Here is a 22,127-nt window from a genome sequence, read left to right as displayed (position 1 = left end):
TTTTTTTAGACATAAAGCTTTATTAAAGGAGAGAGAGAGAGAAAGAGAGAGGGAGAGAGACAGGGGGAAGCAGAGAAGTGGGGAGAGAGGCAGAAGCGAAGCTGCCTCTCCGAGAGGAAGATGGAAAAGAGAGCTTTTTTTTGTATCTTATCTACCTACCTCTATCTATTGTTTTTTTTTTTTTTTTTTGTTTTTTTGTTTTTTTGTTTTTTTGAGACAGGGTTTCTCTGTGTAGCCCAGTGCTGGGATTAAAGGTATGTGCCCCCACCGCCTGGCCTGGTTTTTTTTTTTTTTTTTTTTGAGACAGGGTTTTTAGACAGAATCTTAGTATGTAGTGTGGCTGTTATGTAGACCAGGCGGGCCTTGAACTCATAGAGATCTGCCTGCCTTTGCCTCCTGAGTGCTGGGATTAAATGTGTGCAGCACCACAGCTGGCCCATCTCTAGGTTTTAAAAAATACATGATTTTACTGTATTCTTCAAACTGAACTTTGAAATGCTTTTGTAGAATTTCTGTATATCGCAATCCCAGAGAATGAGCTTAACCTCGTAGGATAATCAAGCTAGTATTTTAGGGGTCTGCCATTAAAGCCTGTGCTTTTATTGGGCCTCACAGGAGCTAGTCAGATCTAAGACATGGTGGTCGAAGGAACCTGGTAGTTCTGAGAGGCATGCTTTCTTTCTTCCCTTTGCACAGGGTGTCACTGTGTAGCCCGGGCTGGCCTCAAACTCACAACAGTCCTTCTGCCTGAGTCTCCAGAGTGACGAGAGTACACATACAGGCAGTTGTTACCATGCTGGTAAATCACCATCTTTGACCGAAGGAACTTAGGTAACAGCAGGTCGCACAGATCGGTTCTTTATCAGGCCGCAGATGGATGTGCAGCAACGACAGCGAGTTATGATGCAAAGCAGTAGGGCTTGGGTTGAGAGTGCACTGTTGCAGTACTGGCTGCCGTCCTGGCCTCCAAGCCGCACAGAAGTGATGCGGAGGAGCTCAGATGGATGCTGCAAATGAAGTGCGTTCAGGAGGTGGAGGTGTCCATCTGAGGAGCCCTGAGCCTGTGGGATTCTCTGCAGGTTCTGCTTTAGATGACACGGTGCATGCCTGTGGCCGTAGTGCAGGAGAAATGCAGGAGAGGCAGGTTTTAGGGGGAGTTGTTGGAGATGATGCTCCTACTTTGCATCATTAGCCAACTTGAGTCAATGCTTATGTGCCAGGTATCTCTACACACGTGAGTTAGCTGGTACCGGGAAGAAACTCAGTGGTTGCCCATCGCTGAATGGACAAAGGTAATCGTCTCAACTTAGGGACTGTGGGGGTCTGTAGAGACCTGGAGTCATACTGTAGAAAAGAGAATTTATGTTAGGGCTTGTGTGAAGGAGGTCACAGAGGCCAAGATAAGGTACCTAAGAGCATGAGGTGGTAGAAATGCAGTGTAAGATCAGGGTGACAAAATGTGTCACAGAATAATTGGCCTGCAGTCAGATGTCACAGGAGTGGCCATTGGCTTTGGCCTCATGGCGTTGATGGTAATTTTCAGAATAACATCACCTAAATAGATGGATGATTTGGTGGTGGGGTGTGGGCCGCATGTTGAGGAGTAAGTGGGCCTGCCAGTGTTGAGACTTGAGAGTCTCTATGAATACTCTGTAGCTCCCCGGGCTCAGGAAGGCTAAGGAATAATGGTGTCTAGAGGGCCAGGCAGCTAGTGCCAGACCTTTCCAGCCTCCTCTTGATTTAATTTCTTTTTAAAGTCTGAGAGAGATTTGGTCCAGTTATACGCAGAAAGCTGATGCAGAGGGAAAGCTTTGAAATGTGGGAGGAAAAGGATGGTTCCCTAATGAAGAGGCCCTGGAAAGCTTCATTTTCTTGGCAAGATTAAAATGTGAAGAATTGGAAGTGAGAACTGGGTGAGGTGATCAGATCAAAGACAGTGTGTAGAAATAGCTTAGTTGGTAGCATGTTTGCTTAGCATTCTTGGAGCCTGGTCTCCACCCCCAGCACCATATAAAATGGGTGTGGTGGTGCATGCCAGTAGTCCCAGGGAAGGAGCCGAAGGTCGTCCTTGGCAGCCCTGTGGACCACAATAAATCATGTCTCAAAGGAAACATAAAGCACTTGGAGGACTCCAGCAGTATTTTATATCCATCGAGGGTAGTAGGGTTATAGGACTTTCTAAGTTTCCTCCCCTTCTTCCTCCTCCTCCTTCTCTCTCTCTCTGTCCCTTCTACTTTGCCCAGGCTGGCCTTAGCCTCCTGAACAGTTGGGACTTCAGGTGTTTGCCACCACGCTTGGCTCTTCCTCCTCCTTTTAAAATGTAGATGAAGTTTGAGTGGAACCCTTCAGTGTCTTAGGACACTCAGAGATGTGTGGCCACCACTGTTTTTTGGTCCCAAAATGTTTGCTTCGTCCAAGTCACAGTCACTCCCCGTTCCCTGATCCCTTTTTATTTCTGAGGATTTACCTGTTCAGGCGTTTTGTAAATGTCATACAACATGGAACAGACTTCTTCCAGTTGGCGTAATGAATTCAGGACTTGTTTGTGCTGTATAGCATGAATCAAAACTCCATTCTTTTTATGTCTGAATAAGAATTTGATTATGCTTCATTTGGTTTTCTCATAGTTGATGGGCATTTGGCTTGTTTCCACCTTTTGGCTATTATGAGTCAAGCTGCTATGAACATTTGAGTATAAGTTTAGGGTATTTTTTTTTTTTTTTTTTTTTTTTTTGAGTGGAGGCTCACTGTGTAGCTTTGGTTTCCCTGGAACTCACTTTGTAGATCAGGTTGGTCTTGAATTTACAGAGTTCTGCCTGCCTCTACCTCCAGGATGCTGGGATTAAAGGTATGTGCCACCATGTCTGGCATAAGTTTAGCTTTTTGATTCAGGTATGTGGCCCAGGTAGTCCTTGAACTCCTGTTCAACCTGTCCCCACTCCCGTCTCTTCCTTCCTCCTCTTCTGGTGCTGACATCATAGGCTGTGTCACCTTGCTCAGCTTGTGTACAAGTTTTTGTATGGAGGTGTATCTTCATTTATTTTGTGTATGCATGGACACAGGGGTGGAGTTGCCCTGGCATGCAGCAGTTCTAACTTTGGAGGAACTGCTGAACTATACGGTAACGTGCCTGCATCACTCTCCATCCCCTCCGTGCATGGAGGCTGCAGTTTCTCCCCGTCGATGCTCATACTGATGTGTGCAGCCCTTTCTCTGTCAGCTCAAGGGCTGAACCCGGGGCCTTGCTCTGCTGTGCTGGTGCTCCGCTGTTGAGCTACTCTGTCAGCCCTATCTAAGAGGGTTTTCGTCATCCATTTGCAGATCCTGAGCTTTGTTTGTTTTGAGTATTTGGGACCACAAAAAATTATTGTAACTTTTCACTCTGTTCTCTCTTCTGCTTAACACACATCACCCCTTTATTTCATCTTTCCAGTGCTCCTCCACACTAGAGCTCAGTTCCATTGCCATCATTTTCGTCAAGTAGATTTTGATATTCTCTAACATATACAGGTAGAGATTACTTCTTATATGTATTTACATGTCTTACAAATGGAAGGCCTTCCCTTACAAAGTATTACATGTATTTATTGGAGAGTAGCACATGTGTTAAAGCACATGTGGAGGTCAGAGGACAACTAGTAGGAATTGTCCTCTCCTTCCACCACGTGCGTCCTGGGGATTAAACTCAGGTTGTCAGGCTAGGCAGCAGGTGCCTTTACCCACTGAGCCATCTACCAGCTCCCAGTTTGCTTTTCACTTTTTTTTTTTTTTTTTTTTTTTTTTGCCAGCTCACCTCCCCAACCTGGAACATTGGACCACAGTAAGAAGGGTCCACAAACCTGCAAGTAAAAAGGATCAACCACTTCCGTAAGCAGTGTAGATGAGTGAAGAGTTGGCATGTGGCATAGGTGACTTGAGAACAGGACCCCGCATTACCTGCAGACTTTAAAACTAAACACTGAATCTTATAAGTAATTTATTATCTCCCTTTACACAATGGTGCCTAGCGGTATTGAAGAGTCACTTAGTGCTAGTTTCTTTAGAGACATGATTGGTAAGGAGAGGGAGGGCCCGGGCAGTCTGGTTTGGAAATTACAAAGACAGATTACCAAATGGGCATCTCTGATACTTCACCCACAAGTGACTGATACATTTCCGCAGACAGAACATGAGTTACATAAGGGGAGTGTCCCAGGCCCTGCCCGAATTTTACTATGAAGTCATTGGGGTACAAATCATAGCCGATTTGTACATCGAAGAAAGACTTGTTTCAAATGATTGCTCACTCTTCTATGGTGACTAATACATTTGGCTGAATAAGCAGAGGTGTTAGCTGTTGATATTTAATATTATGGATAATTTGACAGGGAAAGGGATCCTACTTGGGAATACTGGCCTGGGGCCTTTCATGCTAATATGGTAGGTACATTTCCTGTCCTTTTTTAAAAGGCTTAGGAATATATTAAAGTACCCGTGATCCTGAGGATTATAACGCCCGCTTAGTCATAACACAATATATTACCGAAGTTTTCTAGTTGGTTGTCAGATATAGTGTTAAGCCAGAATCTTGTTACTTTAGGTTTCATTATGAATAAACATGGCCCATGTTACTTATTGTAATAGCGACCAGTATTTGGCAATGCTTTAACCATTTGCAGTGTATTGGTCAGAGGCATTAAGGATGGTTCACACTGAGTCACCATCACCACCATCTATGAGCAGAGCTTTCTCATATTATAAAATCAGGTGTGGTGACATATAACTATAATTCCAGCACTTGGGAGGTAGAGACCAGAGGCAGAGACTGGGGGATAGTTGCAAGTTTTTTGTCCAGATTGGGCTATAGTGTGAGACCTTGCCGCACTCCCATACCCCAAAACTTTGAAATTGCGTAGTTATTATCTGTTTACCCCCCATTCATCCTGCTGATCCTGGCACCCACCATTTTCCTTTCCGTCTCTGAGTCTGACTCTGGGGCCTCATGTAAGTGGATTCTTACCTACGGTACATTTCCTTTTGTGACTGCTTCATCCTTTAGCATAGTGACCTCAAGGTTCATCCCTGAAGTGGGTGTGGTGTTGCACACCTGTGATCCCAGCACTTGGTAGTAAAGACAGGAAAATCAAGAGTTCAAGGACAGCCTCAGCTACAGATATAGAGAGTGAAAGACCAGCCTGGGTTACATGGGACTCTGTCTCAAAAACATATATAACACGTACCAGAATTTGTTTTTTTTTAAAAGCTGAACAATGTTACGTGCGCGCACATGTGCATGCTCACATGAGCTTGTGTATATACATGTTGTTTATCCAGTCATTCAGTTGTGATTCTTGAGTTCCACTTTTAGAGAATATGAATAATGCTGCTATGGATGAACTTCTTAGCTCATTTTTGCAGAGGCAGTAGATAGCCACCCCCCCGCCCCCATGGTATATATGCTCACATGTATGTCAGTGTGTGCACAAGAGGAGGCTAGAGGATGATGTCACATGTCTTCCTCAGTCACGCTCAGCTTGTTTTTGAGATGCAGTCTCACACTGAACCCAGAGTTTGTCATTTTGCTGCAGCTATGCTAAGCTTTGTAGGTGGGTGTTAGGGATCGAACTCAGGTTCTCATGCTGAGTAAAGTGCTCTTAGTCATGGAGCCTTCTCTCCAGCCCCGCAGTGGTTTTCAGATAACCAGCCTTCAAGCTTTCCAGACCTTACTGCTTGTATGGGTGTGTGTCCGAGACTGTAAACCCTGACACATTCTAAAAGGTCCCGGGAAAAGCTCTTGTTAATATATGTCCACCAGTTGATGGAACTGGGGTGGGGATTTTATTTGGTAAATACTGAGCTATGGGTGTGACTTCTCACTCCTGTAATCCCAACATTCCAGAGGCAAAATACAGGAGGATGGCTTGCGTTCCAGTCTGGGCTACAGTGTAAAGTGCAAGAAAACCCATTCCCCACAACAAACCAATTGAATGAGCAAAAACTCCTTAGCTAATAAAGAAGTACAGATTGCTAAAAACTGCCTTTGAGGGGCATGTAAGGGTATTTATAAATGTACATGTCTTGAGGATAATATGAATTTATGTTTGATGTTTTAATTATTAAGTGGTATTTGGTAATGATAGTTTCCAGTTTCTTAATCATACCATCTGATGCTCCCGAATTATTAACTGAACTTGATGACCTACATGGTGTGTGTGTGAGTGCTGCAGAGGGAAAAGCTATTGCTAGGAGTTTAGGCACACACCTGTAACCCAGAACATGGCAAACTGAGGTAAGAGGACCATGGTTTGATTCCAGCCTGAGAGAAAGCAATACCTGTCTGAAAAGAGGCAGGGTGGAGGTGGCACCCAGGGCAGAAGTATACAGATATATGGACGTTGAAGGAAAATGTTTAGATTCCTTGAATCATCTCTTAATTCAAGGTAATTTGGTCAAACATTCTTAGGGAAAGCCCAGTTTTGCAGGTAGGCAGGAGGCATTCTTAGCAAACTCAAAGCGACACTGACTTTGTGGTGGGTGGTGAGATTGTAGGCTCTGAGTCAGGGTTTCCGGAGCTTTGCTGATGTGTTTGTGTAATAAAGATCTGCATGAGGGCCCAGCTAATGCAGTGTGGTCAGATGTCACTGGGCAAGCCTATTAGCCAATCTCCATGGTGTGCATGCTCGGGCTCAACCCACAGACGTGGGGAAGTGCTTCAGTGTTTGTAAAGCTGCCTCTCTAGTATCTGGCCTTTCTTGCCTCTTTTGGGGGACTGTCTAGAACTGGTTGAAGCATAAAGCATTAGAAGTAGACTTCAAGGCTGACTGACTACCACAGAATACAACCTCCTCTATTGGAATTAGTCTTTCACATCTAGGTAAAACTGAAGGCAAAATGAATAGTTGATATGCAAAAGTTAATTTAGGGCTGGTAAAGGAGGGACTTGCCTTATTTTGTATTTGTTATGTAAGTAAAATTGAGTAAAAACTTGGCTTCTCTGTCATGGAATTCCTTTATCTCAAATGTGACACAGACATTTGGCCAAGGTTATTTGGAAAATACTACTGAGTCCACAGTGGCCCCTTTCCTGACAGTTTATCTTTTACCACTGGGGAGCGAGGCAGGCTGAAGCAGTTTCTTTCTTTGGGTCAGACAAATAGAAGAAAATAAAAGTAAGAGAACTTACACACATGACTAGTCTTTTTTAAACAGCTGTGTTCAGACATAATTCACATTGAAATGATGTAACCAGATTCGTGTTTGTCGTTTGCTCTACTGTACACTCATAAGCACGTTTTGTCACCCTCAGAAGAAAGCTAGACCTGTAGCAGTCGCTCCTTTGCACCAGCCAGACAGCCCTCCTTACTTTCTGTTTGCACAGTTCTCCACTTGGGTGTTCAGTCAATGGACTCTCATAGCATATTGTCTTTTGTGACTGTGTATTACAATTTTTGTATTGCTGTTGTTATTGTGTGTGAGGTATGTATGTGTGCAGATGTGAGCCTGCCGTGGTGTGTGTGGAGGTTGGACTGGTTCTCCTTCCATGGGTCACAGGTTTGGAACTCAGGTTGCAGGCTTGTGTTGTAAGTCCTTCTGCCTGTTGAGGCGTCTCACCGGCCTGTGACTGTCCGTTTTCACTCAGTGTAAGCCTCAGCCAAGTAGTAGCTTGTATCAGTAGTCACTCATCTTATTACTTTAAAGTAATAAAATTGTTGTGTGTACTGACTGCCTGTGTGGAGATCAGAGAACAGCTTTGTGGAGTTGATTCTTTCCTTCCACTGTGGGTTCCAAGGGCAGAATGCAGGTTATCAGGCTTGCCCATCAAGCCCTTTCCCTGCTGAGCCATCTCTCCGGCCCTGTTCATTTGAATTATGGAGTAATGTTCCATTCTGTGGCAGTTCACATTATCTGTGTTTTGCTTGATGGACTTTGGAGTTCTTTCTTTTTCTACTTTAGCAAAATATACAGCTGTGAACATTTTGTCTGGGAGTTCTTGTGTGGATGCAGGTTTCTGTGTTTCTCTTGAATTCTATCTAAGAATAGAATTGCTGGGTTGTATGATGACCCTGCTTAGCCCTTTTAGGGACAGTTTTCCCAAGTGACTGCCCACTTCCATGCCAGTCATGTGCCTTCTGTACATCCTTGCCAACCTTTGTTTTGCTTTGTTGATTATAGTTCTCTGAATGGGTGTGAGAGGGCATCTCATTGTGGTTTGGTTGTCTTCCTATGGTGTCGGGTGATGCTGCATGTCTTCCTGTACTCACTGGGCACTTTTGTACCTTGTTTGAGTGTTGTCTTTTCTGATACTTTGTCCATTTGAAAATTGATTATTCATCATTTTTATTATTGACATGTAAGGGTAATACTTTTGTTGTTGAGACAATATTCCTAGTCTATGCTGGCCTCCACATCTTTATACATCTAAGGGTCATCTTCAACTCCTGATCCTTCTGCCTCTACTTCCCAAGTGCTGGGTTATTGGTCTTCACCTCCACGTGCAGCCGAGAGTTCTCTACATATTCTAATGAAAGCTCCTTAGTATACAGATGCCATTGGCAAACCTTTTTTTTTTCCAGTTCTGTGTGGTCTTTTCTCTGTTTTTCTTTTTTTTCTCCCACCCCTGCCCATGTTGATCTAGGGATTTAACTCAGAGCCTCCTGAGGTCTCTCTACTGAGTATAGCCCCAATCCCTGCCTTGAACCTGTGTGCTTGGGATGTCACTGCTGATTTAGCAGTATGAAGATTTCATTTATGAACATAGAGTGTCTTTCCCTTTATTTAAGTCTTTAACTCTTTTCAACTGTATTTTGGAGTTTTCAGAATACAAATCTTGAATTTCTTTTCAATTTATTCCTAATTTTAAATATTTATTTTGAGACAGGGTTTCCCTGTAGTTTCTAGAGCCTGTCCTGGAACTAGCTCTTGTAGACCAGGCTGGCCTCGAACTCAGAGATCCGCCTGCCTCTGCCTCCCGAGTGCTGGGATTAAAGGCGTGCGCCACCACCGCCTGGCGCTAATTTTAAATTTTTGATACTATTTTAAGTGCAATTATTTTTTAATTTCATTTTCATATTTCCATTGCTGGTGGGTATATAGAAACACAACTGATGCTTATTTATTCAGAAGCATATTATGTGTACACACACATACACACACAAATTGGTCTTTTTCTAGTGGGTCTTATAGGACGTTTCTGTATACAAGACAGAACCATCGGCAAATAGAGAGATTCATGGCTTCTTTCCTTCCCAGTCTGAATGCCTGTGTTTGTTTTTCTTGCTTGACTGCCCTGACTAGAATGTCTAGTACAGTGGTTAGCAGAATTTGAGCAGTAAGCATCCTTGTTCTGATGTTGGAGGTTGAACTGTCTAGTCCCTCGCCATCAAGTATGATGCTAGCTTTATTAGATTGAGAAAGTTCCCTTCTCTTCTTAGCGTATTTCTCATGAAACACTGGAATTTCTGTTATATATTTTCCCCAAATTATTCATTTCTTAAATATGGCTTTTCTTTTTTTAATCTGCAGAAATTGACTTACATACCAAATGTGTGGTGGATGTTGAAGCAAACAAAGTTATTCTGAATCCTGTAAATACAAACCTTTCCAAAGGAGATGCCCGGTAAGTTAAAAAACAGTATCGTGTTCACTGAAATTATCAGTGGCTCCTGGACAAACCTGGGTGCTCCCTGTAGACATAGACGCAGCCTACCAGGAGGCTGTTCTCAGGCTGCAGATGAGTACCGAGGGGTGTTACGAGGTTTCAGACAGAGCTCCGGACAGTGGAAACTCGGATAAGGGTGAGCACTGTGGACAGGTAGTGCCGGGTAAAGATCCAGGCAGGTGAATACAGAGAGGGCAGAAAGGGAGACTGCACTGACTCCTTAGTGAGGAGGCTTCTCCTTAGGCTTGCCCAAATCCTGTCATCAGTCGGGGTCAGTTCCAAGTGCTACCTTCTTGAAGACTTTCCTGCAGCCCTTAGAGGGTTGTCTCTTCTAAATACAGGCGAACTGGAGACCACCTAATTTAATTACTGCACATTGCTAACTCTTTGAGGGGCACCCTGATTCTATCAGACCGAGGATAGATATTTCAGCATCACTTGTGAATTTGGACAAATGTGTGAACAGAAGGAAAGAGTGAGAAGGTGAATTCGGAAAGAACAAATGAGATTAATTATGTTTGTCTCAAAAAATGGAGTGAAATTAATTAGATCAACTAAGCTGGACTCAGATCGTAGAAATTCCAGGAAACAGACAAGGAGATTTACTGTGTAGCCCAGGCTGACCTTGAATTTATAGTTTTTTGCTCCCAGCCTCCTGAGTGCTGGATTACAGCTGTATGCTACCACACCTGTCTCTGGCTTATATGAGCAGGAGGTGAATTAGGAAAAGTTGGTGCTGTAGAAAGCAGGGTAATGTTGGGGATGCTTTTGTGCTGACCCTGGACTTGGAAGTCAGGAGGGGGAGACTTTCTGCTCTGGTGCCCCATGCAAAGTAGATACTCTGTAAAAACTGGGTAGTGTGGCTTGTGGTACTTCATGGTGATCTTTTGGTTTGAATCTAACAATTGCTGGATGTGGGGTCAGAGATTCTGAATTGAGTCCATCCATAGCTGTCATGTAGCTAGTGTTTCTCGCCTAGATAGGGCCTTGTTTTGTGGTCAAAGCTAGCCTGGAACTCATAGAAATCCTCTTGCCTCAACTTCCTGAGTGGCTAGAGTATAGGTGTAAACCACCATGCCTGCCTTTGTAGCTACTTAATTTTAACTTATTTGAACCAAATTTCTATGATGCCAGATTTACCTATTTCACAGAATAATTTTTTTTCCTTCAAAGATCAAATTAATGTTTGGTCAAATATTTCGTAAAGTGCTTTGCAAATGTTTATTGTACTGATGGTGGAGATATTAAGTATCTCTAGTGATAAGGATTATGGGTTATGTTGTTAATGACATGTTAAGGGTATAGTCTTGTAAAATATGATACTGGGAGTCTGGGGATGTAGCTCAGTTGGTAGAGTGCTTGCCTCACACACACAGGGCTCTGTGTTGAATGCCCAGCACCACATAAACCAGGCATGGTGGACTCCTGTAATCTCAGCACTCAGGAGGTGGAGTCAAAAGGATCAGAAATTTAAGGTTACCTTTGGGCTCATTGAGTTAGAGGCTAGCTTGGGCTACCAAAAGAGGTTGCCAGGATTTCCTACTGGCCAGTAAAATGCACCATGGCTCTGCGGGGCATTGCTTTTTTTTTTTTTTTTTTTTTTTTTTTCACTTCGGGGACTTGCAGTACAGATGCATTATTTGGACCCATGGGCAACTTTGTGTAAATCTGGATGTAGTGACTGTGCTCAGAATTCTGACTTTGCCTCCCTAAGGCATGGCAGCTCACCCTTGCTCTTTGTTTACCCGGTGCTTCTGTTACCTCTTGTTACCTCAAAAGCATAGTACCTTCAAATGGCAGCCGTCAGTTTTTGTTTTGTGGTTTCTGTGCTTCAGGAGGCCAGTCAGGGCACAGTGGGATGGCTTGCTCTACTCCATGTTATGTAGGATCTGGCTGGGAGACTTGAAGACAGGGTTTGGAATCATCTGGAAGGGCTGTGGACATCAGGCCTGGTAGTTCATATCTTTTGTTGAGTGGAGATGTCTTTGAGGATGTGTGCAGGACTACAATTCATAATCTGTTGACCAGTTTCAAGGTGACTGTCCCAAAGGAGACTAAGCCAGGAGGAAGCATGTCTGCCTTGTATGTCCATTGTGTGGGTCACACAGGTCAGTTCTGTCCCATTTTCCTGCTCAAGGCTAGTGGAAAACTCTATAGTTTGGGAAGTTATTTTGTGTGTGTGTGTGTGTCTATCTATGTGTATGTCTGTATGCATGTGCAGATCAGAACTCAACCAGCAGGAGCTTGTTCTTTCTTCCATGTGGTTCCCCGAGATCGACCTCAGGTCTCAGGGATGGTAGCATGTGCTCTTACCCAATAAGCATCTCTGGTTTAGAGAAGGAAGCATTCAGCCCCCAAGCCTTGGGTTCTAAGGATAGCATTGGTAGGGTGACAGGTGGATATGCCCACTGTCTTTGGGTATAGTCCTTTAGATTATGGGGTGTAGCTGTCTGAGAAAGTGACTGAAATGAAGTGAGCCCACAAACTTAAAACAGTACCTGTCCCCCGAGATCTTCCTGTCTTGGAGGTCTGTGAAAAAGCAGCACTTTCTGATTATATAGATTATTTTGGATGGTTCTTTTCTCTCATATAGTAAGAATAGAAATTGGATATTATTTATTATTGTAGAATACAAAGTTCCAAGAAGGATTAAGTATAATTATATATAATTTTTTTTTGCCAAATAAAGTTAAGCAACTTGACTTTTGAGACAAGGTATCCCTATATAACTATGTAGCCCAGGCCAGCCTTGAACTAATTAATGATCTCCCTGCCTCTGCCTCAGAGTGCTGAGACTATAGGCATATGCCATCATGCTCAGCTTTGAACCATAGATTTTTAAAGAACAAATTTTCATTTAAGTATATACATGTACAGAGAAGTGCCTAGCTTAGTGAATTTTTTAAAATAATTTATTTTAACTTTAATTCATGTGCATTGGTGCAAATGTGTCAGCTCCCAGGGAGCTGAAGCTACAGGTAGTTGTGAGCTGCCATGTGGGTGCTGGGAATTGAACCTGGGTCCTCTGGAAGAGCAGCCAGTGCTCTTTCTTAACCATTGAGCTACCTCTCCAGCCCCAGCTTGGTGAATTTTTATAAATTGGATATCCTTCTACAACCGGTACCATGTAAAGGAAAAAAGCCAGTGGATTGCTCAGCCAATAAAAGTGCTTGACACCAAGCCTAGTGACTTGAAACCCATGATTGAAGGAGAGAACTGAATCCTGAAAGATGTCCTTTGACCCATGCAAGAGCAGTAAATAAAATAAGAATGAGAAAAAGGAACAGAACATTGCTAGTGTGCAAAAGATTACTTGATGAGACCTCCCTCTCGACCTTCCTCCTTTCTTCCACCGGATCTCATAAGCTAGACCAGGCTGGCCTGCCTGCCAGCCTGCCTGCCTGCCAGCCTGCCTGCCTGCCTGCCTGCCTTCTCTCCTTCCTTCCTTCTTTCTCTCCCTCCTTCCTTCCTTCCTTCCTTCCTTCCTTCCTTCCTTCCTTCCTTCCTTCCTTCCTTCCTTCCTTCCAAAATATCAAGTTGAAAAGAGAAAATAGAAATTTCAAATGTAGGAGTCGGTTGCATATGCTAGCTTCATACATTTGAAAAGAAATAAGAAGGAAATCATAAATTAAGAGGTTAAAACTTGATTTCATACTCAAAGTACTAGATCTTTTCTTTATACTTTTTTAAGATTTATTTTTAGTATGTGTGTCTGTGTGTCTCGTGTGTGCAGGTACCTGCTGAGGTCAGAAGAGGGCGTCAGATCCTTTGGAACCGGAGTTACATTGGGCTGTGAGCCACCCTGTGTGGGTGCTGGGAACTGAACTGTGGTCCTCTGGAAGAGCAGCAGTTTTGTTAACCACTGAGCCATCTCTCCAGCCCTACCTTAAACTTTTATTAGTGACATCATTATTTTGTAGAGTGCCGAGTAACAGATCACAACTTCACAGGTCTGTACTTATGACTAGGAAACTAGGGATTTTCAGTTAACATGGAAGTGTTTGCATCAGTATCCCTCAGCTCTTGGGAGGCTGAGGCGGCAAGAGGATTGCCAGCCCGGGCTACATAGGGAGTTCAGGGATAGCCCGGGTTTCATAATCAGTTCCAGGTGCACAGTGAGCCCTCTAGAAATGTCTGCTGTTACTCTCAGTATGCTGTTATTATTTTTATACTGCATTTAAGTTAAAGTCCATGCTATAATAGAGTTTAATAAAGGTGGTAAATACTTAAAAAAATCAACGTTTAGTTAGAACTTGAATGTCTGTGACTGTCAAGAAGTTACCTAGGTTCTAAAGTTTTCAGCCTTTCAGGACGAGAAATTTTAGAAATACTGATTATTGGGACTGGAGAGATGTCTCAGTGGGGCTTCCTGTTCCTGTCGAGAATCCAGGTTTTGTTTCCAGTATTACATGATAGATCACAACTGCATGTAATTCAATTCAGGGGTTCTGATGTTGTCTTTTGGGTCCACAGACTCCTGCACTTATATGGTGGCACATAAACTCACAAAGGTATAATAAGATAATAATAATAAATAAGTCTTTGTGTGTGTGGTCAGAGGATAACTTTATGGGGTTGGTTCTCTCCTTCCACCTTTACAGGGGTTCAGAGGATCAAATTCAGATCACCAGGCTTTTCAACAAGTGCTTTTACCCACTTAGTCATTTCACTGGCCCAGGATCTGAAAACTTTATTGAGTTTTCTCAACGTTGATTGGGCACTTAATGACTAATTTGCCTTCTCTTACTTAACAAGACGGCTCCCCTGGGCAGGAGAGTGAGCTCAGTTGGCAAGTGTTTGCCATGCAGTCATGAAGACCTAAATTCAGACCTAAGGACCCATATAAAAAGCTGGGGGTGGTGTCACACATTGTAATTGCGCACTCGTGAGGCAGCAATGGGTAGATCCCTAGGGCTTGCTGGACAGCCTCCTTGTCAAGCTCCAGGTCAGGGAGAGACCTTGTTCAAAAAACAAGGTGGACAGAATCTCAGAAACAGCACTCGAGGTGGTCCTTTGGCCTCTACATGCCTATGCTTGCACATTCATATGCACCTATACACACATGTGTGTACACACACCAGACAGGACCTTTGATTTTGTATTTGCAGTGAATAGGATATTAATCCCTGTTAGCATCAACTGATTTGGGAAAGCAGGTCAAATCTTTGCTCATGAACCAGGAGACATTTCATCACATACGGAAATGATTTCCTCTTATTTACTAACATTATGGGGAACATTATTAAGTTAAATACTTATATCTACTGTATCCCCCTTCCAAATGTGATTACACAGAACACCAACTGAAGACAGTTTATATATTTATTTTCTCATATAGAGTCACTGTGCTTTTACTCCAGTTCAATCAAATATCTTTTTAAGATTATCTTAGCTGGAATCGGTTGAATTTTCTAGACCCATCCTTGGAGCTTTCCAGATCTTTATCAGCAACATAATTATAAGTCATTTGGGAACTAATGAATGACTAATTTCTTACCTTGTGTAGTTTTTTTTTAAAGCTAGTAACATTCTCAGTGTGTAATTTAATTTAGCATATTAGATACCAGGTGTGGTGGTACATACCTGTTCTCACAGGACATGGGATTGCTATGAGTTCAGGGTTAGCCTGGTCTACATAGCAAGGTCTAGGCCAATTATGACTGCTCAGGAAGAACCTGTCTTAATGCTCATTCTCCACATTTTGGAGCACTGCACTGTAACTAATTACAATAATATGGTGTAGCGTGCTCCACTCTTAAGCAACTGAAACAATCGCTAGTCATATTTAATTTCTAGTGCCCTTTACCATGGTAGGTGGTTTCTCAGGCACCACTTTCTCTTGAGCACACGAGGGTGGCTTCTTGTGGAAAGTGGCAGACTCTGCTTCATTGTGCTCATCATTACACAGGAACTGTCCCGTGTCTGGTAACACCTGCATCCCGAGAAAGTTCAACCCTCAGCTCCTATGTCGGTGTCGTACTTGGTTCTGCAATCAAGTGCTTTGTTCTTTTTCTGTTCCACTAGCTTAACACCAAGAGGGGTCAGGGTGAGCTCAGTGCACACATTTGTACTTTACTGAGGCTGTTCCTGCCTGTACAAAGCTCGTTGTCTTCATCTGTGATGTGCAGTGGTGAAGAAGGATGGCCACTACTAGAGTCACTGTTCTAAGGTGCCAGCACTGGGCTATCCTGAAACCACCCAGCCAAGGCTTCTCAGATTCCTGATGCTTCTGCCTTAGTTCTGCCACTCCTGGTTTTTATGTCGCTAGGGTTAAAAGGTCAAAGCATTATTATGGAAATAGTTTTGATTTCCAGACCCTCTGGAAAGGTTTGGGAACTGCCCAGGAATCCTCAGGCCACAAGAGACAACTTCCACTTCAGGGATTTAGCCATCCACCCTCACCCCCCAGGGTTTCTCTGTAGCTTTGGAGCCTGTCCTGGAACTAGCTCTTGTAGATGAGGCTGACCTTGAACTCGGATTTAGCCATTTTTATAGACTCTTAAGAACCTAGTGTGCCTTTCATTTGCTTGTTTAATTTCACTCTAATGTTTAGATTTTGAGTAGGGGATTGTGTTGCATATCTTCATGTATGTACATGCTGCATTAGTCAGGTTCGCTCACATGACACAGCAGGGGCCAGCTGGGGCTGTTTTCTTGCTGCTGAGGCCAAGAACTTGATGACTTCTCAGCCTTTCTCCTCACACCTCTCATTATTTCCCTGCCCTTGGAAGGTGACACTCACATTTAGGCTGGATCATTTCTCTTCAAATAACCTTGATGAAAAAATTCCTCACAGGATTGATGGGATTGTAGTAGGGAGCTGCAGGCAGGTCTGCTTTTCATCCCGCCCAGCTCCTGCACGGCTAGCTTTATACCCGAAATAACAACACACAAATTGTATTCATTTAAACACTGCCTGGCCCATTAGCTCTAGCCTCTTACTGGCTAATTTTCACATCTTGATTAACCCATTTCTAATAATCTGTGTAGCACCACGAGGTGGTGGCTTACAGGGAAAGATTCAGCATGTCTGACCTGGTGGCTGGCTTCATGGCGACTGTCTCACTGCCTTCTTCCCAGCATTCTGTTCTGTCTACTCCACCCACCTATGCTCTGACCTATCAGGCCAAGCAGTTTCTTTATTAATTAACCAATGAAACAACAGATAGATAGAAACACTCCTACATCATGGGATGACTCTGTGGGTAAAGGCACCTGCTGCCAAGCTTGCTGACTCGAGTTCAGTCCCCAGGACTCGTGTGGAGGAAGAGAATTCATTCCTGTAAGTTGTCTGCACACATGCTATGGCATCTGAGTCCCGTTTCCCTAATAAATTATATATATATATATATATATATATATATATATATATATATATATATTTTTTTTTTTTTTTTGGTTTTTCGAGACAGGGTTTCTCTGTGGCTTTGGAGCCTGTCCTGGAACTAGCTCTTGTAGACCAGGCTGGTCTCGAACTCACAGAGATCCGCCTGCCTCTGCCTCCCGAGTGCTGGGATTAAAGGCGTGCGCCACCACTGCCCGGCTAATAAATAATATTTTAAGAAAGAAAAAAGAAAATCTTTTTATAAGCTTGCACAGTGGCTTATCTCTTAGTTGATTTCAGTTCCAGTCAAGTTGACAACCAAGGTTGGCAACCATCACACACACATACAGGTTTATGTACAATATGCATTGATATATACCATATATATTTAATCTGTTGTCCCAGACATATTTGCCTAAATATGCCTTTGTTTTTCGAGACAGGATTTCTCAGCATAGCTTTGGAGTCTGTCCAGGAACTAGCTCTGTAGACCAGGCTGACCTTGAACTCACAGAGATTACCAGCCTTTGCCTCCCCAGTTCTGGGATTAAAGGCGTGAGCCACCACTGCCCGGCTAAAATGTAATTTTTTTATCCTCTCTGTTTTCCAGTGACTTACACTCTGGAGCAGTGAGGCTCTGAATTCTGTTGGGTTGATAATGCTACTTGAAAACCTTTTCCCTTTTCTCTGCTTTGCTGTTTCTCAGACTGGTGTTCTTAGGTATCTGTAAATAGTGTGAAGAAAGTGTCCTGTGTACCTGAGAAGTGTGGGCAGTTGTTCCCTCTTGAGCAGTTTAGTGATGTATGTTTACATGTGAATGGACCCATGAACCTGCATTGAAGAATTCTGTAGTTTTATTTAGTCCATCCTTTATTGGAATATGACACACTTTCTTTTTAGACAGAAGTGGTAATAGCTCATGGCATAGTGCTCTTTTGAACAAAGTTTGAGGACACCTATAATTGACTCCTTTATTGGTTTTCCAAAGCGACTGAGATTTCTCCTGTTTCAGCATGAGCCCCAACCTTGCTTATGTATCTCAGCTTGATTTTCAGATCCAATTTATTTTGCTGAAAAAAAAAATGCTGTCCTAGCCCTTCTCAGTGTTCTCCAGTCTCCAGTCTTTGCTCTTGTATAGATTTTGTCCTATGGCAGACCAGACACAGCATTGCTTTTGTTCACTGTGTCCCCCTGTTATTAAGCATGGCTTCTTGAACACACTTTCCTTCAGGGACCCCCACCCCCACCAGCCACCTCCTCTGTTTGTCCTACAGCCGAGTGTACTGCAGCTCAGTTCTTTTTCCACTGATCACCTAGAGGCAGCTCAAGACTTCACATGTTAAAGGCCACAGTTATTCACAAGACTGTGTAACACACTGGCCTAACTGGGTCTCCAGCGTATCCATTCCAGGTAGATATAGATCTGTAGCTCCCATGTTCCTTTCTGGTTTGATACTCAGAGAATATCAGCAGGAAAATAGTCTACTTAAAACTGCTCTTTTGGTGCTGGGGCAGTTCAGAGGTAGAATGTGTACAGAAGGCTCTGGGTTCAACCTCATGAGCCAGAGCACACAAATACAGTGAGACCACCATGCTCCTGTACAGGATACAAATCAGAAGGATCAGGGTCTCAAGAGATGCAGGGCCAGGTCTGGGAGGAAGTGGAGAATTCTGTGTCATTCTCCCATGCAGTCAGTGGGTGCTGATCCCAGCACACCCATGTATTCACCAGCTGGGGAAGGGCCAGTGAGCTTCTGTGTCTAGAGTTTGTAAACACTTTAAATTTATTATCATTGTGTGTATGTGTACGTGTGTGTGTGTGTGTGTGTGTGTGTGTGTTTGTACACATCTGTGCCATGGTGTACATGGAGGTCAGAGGACAGCCTTAGGGAGTCAGTTCTCTTCCACATTTACGTGGGTTAGGTTGCCAGGTTTATAAAACAAGCATTTTTACCTACTGAGCTGTCTCACTGGCTCAGTCCAGAGATTCTTTTGAAACCAGGGTTTTCAGTAGAAAGGTGTAGTTAGATTATTAGTTAGGTGGTCCCTAATCCTTGGCCTTCCACCAAAGGTGGAGAGGTTGGCATGTGACTAAGATTGCCCCTGTTTCAACATGACCTCCTAGTTACAGGTGAATTCTCAGGGTGTCAGTAAATGAATTGTCCACTTCATGGTTTGTGACTGGCTTCTTTGACTCAGGTGCCTTTTGAAGTCTTTCCCTCCTGTGGCTTTGTCCGGTATTTCCTTTTTAAAATGGACTCTGTCTTGTGTATCTTTTCAGCTGTTGATGGACATTGGGTTGTTTTCTGTTCTTGTGGCTTTGTGATGATGCTGCCTGGGTACATGATTTATATGGACACATGTTTTTATTTCTTGTAGATGGATATCTAGACATAGAATTGCTGGGTCATATGAAAACTCTATGCTTAGCCTTTCAGAAACTGCCAAAGCCCTTGTACCGTTTCATGTTCCACCAGAAGTTCAGGAGGCTTGGTTTTTGGTTCACTGTGAGGATAATGGTGGTGCCTCCGGCTACTTGGGGAGTGCGTGTGTTGCCTGAAGCTACAATGAAAAAGCAAAATAAAACATTGTACTGTCCAAACAAAACAAGTCCAGCCAGCTTCAGCCCTTGGCTACCAATCTGAATCCCATGCTTTGGTAAACTGGAGTCTGGTTACTTCTGTTCAGCAGGACTTTTCTTTTTTTAAAAAAAAAAAAAGTTGAGCAAAGTTTGAAGACTATAGCATGAGACAAAATCTAAAGAAAGTTTATGTACCTGACAGCTCAGCTCAGTTAGTCATCCTCTGTAGCTGTAAGCCTATCTCATCTGTTCTCGTCTGAACCCTTCCCTCTGCACCTTGGTTTCCGCATTTGCTATCCCTCCCTTGTATTTCTTTGCCTCTTCACTTTGTGTTTGTAGAGCATATCCACAATATCAGGTGTTCATGAATATGTTTTTCCGTGAAAAGCCAGAAGCTTGACTTGGAAAAGATCAGCCACCTTATAAAAACGAATGTCTGGTTTTTAAAGACAAAAGGTTAAAGAGATATAATCATGATATTACCATCTTTTTGGGGAGGGAAGTGATCCCTTGGTATTATTTTATCAAATCCTGTTTGTAATATTTTTCCTTTTAAAAAAAATAAAGAGACCAGGAGCCTTCCTCTCCTGTGTCTTGTTGGCAGTGAATTTTGATCCAGTGTGTCTCTGGAGTGTTTTGGTGTACCTCTGACTCTTTGAAGAGATTGTATCTCTCAGAGGGGCCACTTTAAATGCCAGCCCTGAATCCTGAAAAGGAAAGACCTCTCTCATGTCAGCTGTACTTCCAGCCGCCCGGCCAGTTACTCCGGTTTCTTGTTTAGCCCTCTGCTTTCTGTTCCAATTGTGTGCTGTATGTGGCTGTGTATGCATGTCTGTTTGTTAACACCAAGCTTGATATGTTAAAAAAAAAAAAAGCACAGTTTCTTCTTTGTGACTCTCCCATACCAAGTGTCGTATCTTAAGACTAGAGCTTTGTGAAGTTGAAAGCTTTTGGAGATTTAGATGTCAAGATCTCAACACCTGCAGTTCAGTGTCTGGGGAGTGGCAGCAGTTTAAGGAATTCAGGATAGCCTCTGCTCCAGAGATCAGCCTGGAAATTCTTGAGACCAGTCTCAAAACAAACAAACAAACAAACAAACAAACAAACAAACAAAAAGCAAAAATGACTCAAAAAACCAAGTACAATCAAACAAAACCCCCAACCACCCCAAAAACGACAACATCCCCACCCTCCAGTACTTCAAGATCTTGATTCACCCAGAAACTGATTCTCTAGTGTCCCACGTGATGAACTGTTCTTGTACACTGGGGCAGACGCCAAGGCATGGGGTGTCTCTGCTTTTACAGTAGACGTAGGGTGCTCCCCTGTCCCCCATGCTTGAATCTAATAATCAGAGAGCAGTGTGGAGTTTAGGAGTGCTGGTGTAATGAGGAGTGTGTGTGAGATGTGGATCTCAGTCCACTTAGTAAATCATTAGAAACCTCTTTGTTGCTTCTGATGAGTTAGAGGCATCAGTTTAGTCGAGCTCATTAGGTAATTAATGAATCTCTAATACAAGCAAAGCACTTCCAACCTCTCTTCACGCTGATCCTGGTGGGTGTGCGGATTGGAAAACAGAGTGGTGAGAAGACTGTTCTCTCTTGCACAATATCTTGGGGGAGGGCTTATGCTGGTAATTTTTTTGAAACATATGAAGTCATTTTCCGACTAATACCTTATTAGTGGAAGGCGTCATTAGGTCATATTAGATAATGACTTTTTAAAATTTCTCTGTTGCTAGATGGATGCTCATTTTAATGAAGATTTTAATTGAAGGAAGTCATGCAAAATGTAATTATGGCATGCTCAGTGGACATGCCTGTTCTCTCTGCTGTGAAATGGCCTGTGTGAGACTAACAGCTCTGCCTGTAGAGAAAGTGCTCCTCTAGAGACTCGTGCACGTCTGATTTAATTTCATAAGAGCCTTTCCCCCGGGAGCCTGTCTGCCCTCATTATGGGGAGGGCTGAAGCATAATTTTGTGCTCAGAGGTTGTAGATGGCTCTGTACATGCTCCCGCTTACAGAAACTATGATGCTGAGCAAGTAAATTATGTATGTTTGAGGATGGCCATGAAAAGGAGTCAGGGAAGATTGTAAAGAAGATATTTGTGGTTGAATGCAGCTCATTGTGTAGTTAATAGAAACATACGATCAAATTATAGTAAGTATAGATTTTGCCAAGTTTGACTAGCACAGTCTAGCAGGCTGTTAAACTGATCTATTTGATAACTTGTTAGTTAAACTTTCTGAATAAAGAGTATGGAGGGCATCTACCACAGAATCAATACTTGAAGAATGTATATACATTTATTTATGTTTGAGACAAGGTCTCATGTAGTATTCAGCATGTAGCTGAGGATGACCTTGAATTTCTGATCCTTCTGCCTCTGTCTCCTAAGTGCTAGGATCGTAGATGTGTGCCACAGGCTTGGCTTAGAATTTATTTATATTTTATCATTGTTATTGGATATGTGAGTATTGTCTTGCTCATGCTTTTATTACTTTCAGTGGTATTAAAAAGGAATAAACTTTAGAAAATGCTGTAAGGATGCTTACATTTGGTAAAACGAGGACTCCATGTTATG

The 22,127-nt window shown here is 43.0% G+C and overlaps 1 protein-coding gene across 1 annotated transcript in view; it reads left to right on the top strand.

Annotated features, from left to right (window-relative positions):
- Window positions 1–22,127, top strand: part of Kif13b (kinesin family member 13B) — a 151,401-nt gene that overhangs the window by 5,777 nt on the left and 123,497 nt on the right. The window contains exon 2 of the mRNA XM_038309907.1: window positions 9,502–9,595. Coding sequence (XP_038165835.1) covers window positions 9,502–9,595 — 94 coding nt within the window. The remainder of the gene's footprint in view (window positions 1–9,501; window positions 9,596–22,127) is intronic.

The sequence above is a fragment of the Arvicola amphibius genome, chromosome 13, assembly GCF_903992535.2.
Source record: "Arvicola amphibius chromosome 13, mArvAmp1.2, whole genome shotgun sequence".
Classification (NCBI taxonomy): domain Eukaryota; kingdom Metazoa; phylum Chordata; class Mammalia; order Rodentia; family Cricetidae; genus Arvicola; species Arvicola amphibius.
Note: the sequence above shows the minus strand (reverse complement) of the source record. Positions and strands in the feature narration are given on the sequence as shown.